Source organism: Nicotiana attenuata, unplaced genomic scaffold (genome assembly GCF_001879085.1).
Source record: "Nicotiana attenuata strain UT unplaced genomic scaffold, NIATTr2, whole genome shotgun sequence".
Taxonomy (NCBI): domain Eukaryota; kingdom Viridiplantae; phylum Streptophyta; class Magnoliopsida; order Solanales; family Solanaceae; genus Nicotiana; species Nicotiana attenuata.
The window spans coordinates 19,495-26,426 of NW_017674413.1; the positions used below are offsets into that span (position 1 = coordinate 19,495).

General features: G+C 30.2%; 1 protein-coding gene across 1 annotated transcript in view; it reads right to left on the minus strand.

The window, feature by feature from the left end:
- Positions 1 to 236: 236 nt before the first annotated feature.
- Positions 237 to 6,932, minus strand: part of LOC109218617 (carboxylesterase 1-like) — a 14,223-nt gene continuing 7,527 nt past the window's right edge. Inside the window, exon 2 of the mRNA XM_019382992.1 lies at positions 237 to 1,251. Within this exon, the coding sequence (XP_019238537.1) occupies positions 237 to 1,251 (1,015 nt within the window). The remainder of the gene's footprint in view (positions 1,252 to 6,932) is intronic.

The window sequence follows — 6,932 nt, forward strand, 5'->3', positions numbered from 1 at the left end:
ACTTGTCACTTATTTAGAGCTCTAACATTCAAAATCTCAACATTATTTTTCTTTTTCTCCTTGATACGCTGCTATCTCTCTCTGAGTAACAATAACAATCAATACAGTATAATCCCATAAAGTGGGATTTGATGAGTTATACCTCTTTGAGTAAACTCTTATTTTTATAATCGGTATTAATTATTTCATAGAAACATCACATTCACTTGCCACAACATTACTAAAATAATAATCGCTTAAACTCTCATGAACTCCTTTATAACAACGGTCAATTCTTTCAACTTCTTGGGATCAAAAAATTCACAACCATGAAACCCTCCCTCACTAAAAATGTCCACAACTTGCACCCCTTTTTCTTTCAATATTTTCGAAAGTTCAATTTGTCTATCAATCAAAGGATCACCGTCACAACCAATCACCAAAAATTTCCAACCTTGTGTTTTCACTTGATCGAACAAATTTTCATTTGATTTAATCTCCACCATTGGATTGCAATATGGATGATCACGATCACTTCCTATAGGCAAACCTAACTCCCACATAATATCACAAACATTTAGTGACAATATCTTGTCACAATCTAACCTTTGTTCCGATTGTGTCCTTTCATTCCCACCAAAGAAAGCATGATGTAAAATCAATCCTTTAATTTCTAAAGGCTTAAGGTATTCACTAATTCCAGCGACTTGCAACCCTAAATGGTAAGTTATGTTACCACCAGCACTTGTCCCCATGAGAAAACACTTAGAAAAATCAGCATATTTTTTCAACAACTCATCAGGATTGTTCTTGATCCAATGCAGTGATTCGATACAATCATCATAAGCTGCTGGAAGTTGATTTTCGGGTGCGTATCGATAATCGACAGATATAATTATTGCTGGAATTTCAGCCACAAGTGTTTCATAAAAACTTTGTAAGTATGGTGAGTCTACACTAACTGCCATTACGAATCCTCCGCCATGAAAATATACTATAAGAGGGAGTTTCGTTGTGGTATTATTGTTTGATGAGTTTAGTATTTTACGAGGGATGATAATACGAGCCAAAATATTTTTGGTGGGGTTAATGATGAGATCTTTAGTGAAGACTGAGGAAAGATCAGGATTAGTGGTGGCAAATGGAATGATTGATTCTTGTAGACGTGTGATAGAGCCATCAGTATTACGGATAATGCCCAAATATCGATATGGATCGATATTTGGATCAATTAGACCAATTTGATCATTTTGACCGGACATGGTAATTAAACTGGACAAGTTAGAATTTGCAGACTATAGTGATGAAAGTAGGAAATTAAAAGTGTGGGATGTTTTATGAGAGCAATGTTGAAACTTTATAGTAGCAATATATATAGCCTTTTCAAAAAATCTGTTTTTCTTTCGTATGTAGAAGGTTCAACATAGTGAACATCGTCAAACCACGTGGCATGTGACTTTCAATCATTTTAAAAGCTCATAAATGAATCAATGTTTGAATAGGAGTAAAATTGAATATATGGTTCACATATATTATCATTTTTTTTGAAACTAGTATCTATGAACGTGCGTTGCACGTCAATAATGGCACATGATGATTTACCTATTTATTTATACGAAAGAACAATACAATTTAATTAATGAAAGAATTTTATATATAATAATACAACAATCATCTAAATACCGAAAAATATTATTACATTAGCATAATACATGAATTTAAAATAAAAGGACAACATCAAAACTTACACAAATGATTAATTTTATCATCTTAGTTAGATAATTATGTATTACAATTTAAGAGTATTTAATGTGATGGTATATTAACGAACACTTCTTTGTGGACAATATTTTTTTGTGTATGTTTTCTCCTAATGCTTTGGTTGCTCCGCCTTAACCAGAACTCTTATTGTCGATCTTGATACCCCTCTTGAAAGTGCAACATAAAGTTGTTCGTGCAAGAAAATATATTGCGGTAAACATAGTCCAATATTTAGGATGTTTGTCCTTGTGCTTTATTTATTATATTTGCAAAACATAGACATATTAAGAATTATTTTCACACAAATTTAAAAGGATATTCCTTAGTTTCGAAAGACGAAAGTTGAATTCAGGGATAAGAATATACTTAGAAGAGCTATTTTCTACGGACGTGCGTTGCACGTTAAATATCATATCAATTAAAAATATCAAAGAAGAAAGAATTATATAAAAACACAGTTGATGTTATTACATTAATGATCAACAAATGTGTTGAATCAAAAGATGTCATATAAAGCATTAGAAATTTAGAAAGAATAATTAGGTTGTAAGCTAAATTTGAAAAAATGCAAATTTACCAACAGCTCAATCATAAGAAGTTTTGTTCCTTAAATTATTGCGAACTCAGGTTTTAGGCACTTCTCTAATCATTTTACGAAAATGTTGCTAGAAGAGTTGCCATGTAAAAGTTTAAGAACATATTTCGAACATCATGAGTTTATTGATAGGTATTTTTTTATTAGACGCTTTTTAGTAGACCATAAATTTTCTTGACATGTGCTACCAATCAAAAGAAGCAAAAAAATATGAATTTTCTTATGGCTGTTATTTCTATTTACATATTTGAGATTTTCAGGATGAAGATTCATCTATAGCTCAAGGTTAAAGTTCTCTTATATATATATATATATATATATATATATATATATGCAAGCAAAGATTTTTTTATTCGCCAAAAGCTTAACTTCTTCCACAATCAAGAATTGTAAGGACATGATTCTCATCAACAAACTATATGTAGTTTGATTGATCGATCTATATTATAAAATATCACAATTATAATCACAATCACAAAACACTAAATTGTTATCACCATTGTATTCAACGATTAATTATTCTGGAATGAGGGTCACATCACCTCTTTTAATTGTTCGTTCTCTCAACACGAAGTAATAAATCACCAAATATTAAATATGTTCTTGCTTTTATAGTATTTGGTAGTAGGATCTTTTTATTTTGATATCATAAATATAATCTTATAAGTTTATATTTAGCGTCTTTATTTTTATTAATTTTAAAAATACTTGTAGCACTTAATCTTGAGAGTCGTTTTAAAAATTCGTTACTTTTTCACAAACGACTTATTAATATCCTCTCTTTGATTGGTCTTATCTCCCTTCCTAAAAAAAAATTACTACTATTATTTAGGTGCATTGATTTGGTATTAACATAAGATAGTATTTTAAAAAATTGGTCTAATCTAATCTTTTTGGTAAACAATTGTGATAACTCAAATAAAAATTGTCTTTAGACTGACGTAATTCTTGAAGAATTACTTCGATTTGACTTTTATACTTTTAATCCTTATTTAATCATGAACCTAAAAGTGCATCCGACTTTAGTTTGTTAAAGTAATTAAAGTTCATCTAACATTACTTGTAGTTTATCTATCGACATTTGTGACACGTGAAGTACTATTAATATTACAAAGTCCTGTGCAAAAAATAAGTTTTTAACATTAAAAAATAAATTAAAGAAACAAATAAGTTTTTCAATTTAGTTGGATTAGTAATTCAAGTGACTAAAATCGATAAATTAGCAAGAACTTAGTATATTACGTAAGTAATGAAGAATGAAAAATAATTAATATGACTTAAGTTATATATTTTAATAGTGTAAATGAATTTTACCATCTTTCAATCTAACTTATTATATGTTACTTACTCTATTAAAGTTTCAAAATCAGACTACAATAAATAGTTATTTATTATTGCAAGTAACTGATCTACATATCTAGGGTGATCGACAAAGGAATTTTCTATTTTCATCTAATCTTTAGTTTCATGAAAAACACATAAGAATATTTATCATATATATTTGATTCGGTAAGAGGCTTTTATTCCTAATAAAAAGTCTCGTATGAGTAAAATTAAGTGTCTAACTTGATTTTGAAAGACCTAATTCTGAGTATTGTAGTCCTAACTATTTGTATTTGATATAGTAATTTTTGTAAAACTCAAGTTTAAGTAATATTAAAGTTTCAGTTGATTAAATTGTAATAATCACTAAATTGAGCTTAATATTAATGTTAAGTTAAAATAACCATGAGCTTAAAAAGGTGTATAAAAGCCAGTCAACACTACAAGGTTATAGATAACATAAATAAAAAAATATATTGTAAAGGCACTTCAATATTCTGATCATCAAGTAAAATTCTAAACGTGTAATTTTATTAAATAAAGATTATCTCTTTGAAGTAATACTTTGGCTTTCAAAAATTTAGTAGAGAATCAAACTATTAAAAATTGAGAAGAAATAAAAGTTGTACGATTAATACGAATAGGAATGTTTATCCTAAAGTTTCGGAAGATTTGGCACAAGAGTTTTTTTTTTTTTTTGAAAGTAACATTTCATGGATGTGCTTTTCTAATCAAAATTAGATTCGATTTGCTTCATGATTAGGAATTCCTAACATGTAGTATTATGTCCTAAAATTAATAGGATTAGAAGGTTAATATGTAGAATTCCGGTTATGTCCTTTTATTATGAGTTATTATACTTAATATTGTAAGGTGATTTTTGTAAACCGACTTTGTATTCATGCTTTTATAATAATATAGATAGAAGGAGTACTAAACAGTTCAGTAAAACTCTATGTATTGATAATTTTAAGTGATATATCAAACAATATTTTAATGGTCATGGTTTAACTTTCATTTATTGGATTATACTTTAACATTTGTTTTTGTTTTATTGTACATTTTTCTCTTCTTCTTCTTTTTTTCTTTCTAAAACCAAGAATGGTTAATAAAACTATTTTGTCATCCCAATAAAACAAAGCTTTATATTATATTATTTGGTGCTTTAATTCTAGATTTTTATTATTATTTACGAGCCCATGTTTTTTAGTGTGGGGTTAATGATGAGATCTGAAGATGAAGGAAACATCAGGAGGAGTAGGATTAGGAGCAGTGGTGGCAAATGGACGGGTCGCTTCTGATAGCCATGTGATAGAATGTAGTGTTACGAATAAGGAAAAATTGCACTCACGCTCTATTTAGTCGTCCCTATTTTGACATGTACTTACTTTATAATTTTTTTAAACTTGTACTCACTTTTTAAACAACTTCAGTCCTTTTTCTCCTCTTTCTTCTTCTCCTTCTTCTTCTTCTTCGGGTGACAGTTATTTTATATGGTGTTTGTGAACATATTTTAAGGTAGTTTATGATATTTTACAGTGGTGAGCTATTGTGGCGCTTTAATTTTTACTATTGCTTAGGGTTCCTTCTTCTTCTTTTTCTTAATTGCAAAATGGTTTCGTAAGATTTATTGTTGTTTTGACAAATTGATTATTAGAGTTCGTTCTTGATGATATTTGGAGGTTATCTTTCAAATTTGAGCTCATTTGGAGTAGATTTAGGTATTGCATCATATATTGGATTGCTAAAATTCGAAGAACAAATTTCTATTTCTGGGCAATTTGCACTTCAGGCCTATTTGGCCTTAAGTGCATGAAAACGTTGGTTGCACTTCGGACCTTTTCGCCTTAAGTGTATCTGAAATGCAATTTTTTACTTCAGACTTATTGGCCTTAAGTGTAGGAAAACGTTTGTTGCACTTCAGACATTTTGGCCTTAAGTGAATCTGAAGTGTAACTTTTCACTTCAGACTTATTAGCCTTAAGTGCATGAAACCATTTGTTACACTTTAGACCTATTTGGGCTTATGTGCATCTGAAGTGCAAATTTTCACTTCAGACTTATTGGTCCTAAGTGTGGGAAAACGTTTGTTGCACTTCACACCTTTTGGCCTTAAGTGCATCCGAAGTGCAATTTTTCACTTCAGACTTATTGGCCTTAAGTATATGAAAACATTTGTTGCACTTCAGACCTTTTGGCCTTGAGTGCATCTGAAATGCAATTTTTCACTTTAGACTTATTGGCCTTAAGTGCATGAAACCATTAGTTGCACTTCAGATCTATTTGGCCTTAAGTGCACCAGAAGTGCAATTTTTTCACTTCAGACTAATTTTATTTAACTTCAAACCCGATAAGTCTAAAGTTGATCGTAAAGTGGGCCGGGTAGGCTTGCAAATTTTTTTGTAAAGTAAGTATAGGTTCAATTGTGAACCCAAAACCGAGTATAGATACAAAAGCTGCTAGTATAATGCCTAAGTATAGATAAGGATCGACATTTAGATCGATTAGAGCAATTTGATTAGGCATGGTGACTAAATCGGACAAATTAATTAGAACCAGGCTAGTGATGAAGAGGAACATGAATAGTAGCAATCTTGAAAATTTTATAGCCTTATATAGCCTTTTCACTAGAAAGAAAATAGCCTATTCAAAGTTCAAACCAACAGTTCTTACGTGTACGTAGAAGATTCGACAAAGTAGTAAACATCGTAAAACCACGTACCATGAGTAACATCAATGAAATCAACTTCAAAAATAGATTACTCGTACTTAATCAAAGGAAAAAATGTATGAATTCCAAAGAATTATAATATCACATAAAATGGAATGAGAACATAGAGCTAACGGAATCAATCTCTAAATACGACTTGGAATTGAATGGTTTGACACTTGGGGTATGTTTGGTACGAAGGAAAATATTTTTTGAAAAATGTTTTCCAATTTTCCCATGTTTGATTGGCTTAAAAAACATTTCTCTTATGAACTCATTTTCCTTCAATTGGAGGAAAATGTTTTCCTTATCAAGAGAAGGGAAAACATTTTCCAAAACTCTTTCTCAACCTTTCCCACCCTCACCAACCTACCCTACCCCCTCTCCAAAAAAGGCTTCTTTTTTTTTTTTTTCAAATTTCAGTTTTTCCGTTACCATCCACCCTACTACCCCTCCACCCCACCCCCACCCCCACCTCCCACCGGAAAAAAAATTATTTTTTTTTACCTTAATTTTTTTTTTGCAATTTCAAATTTCTATATTTTCGTTTTTCTGCACCACCCA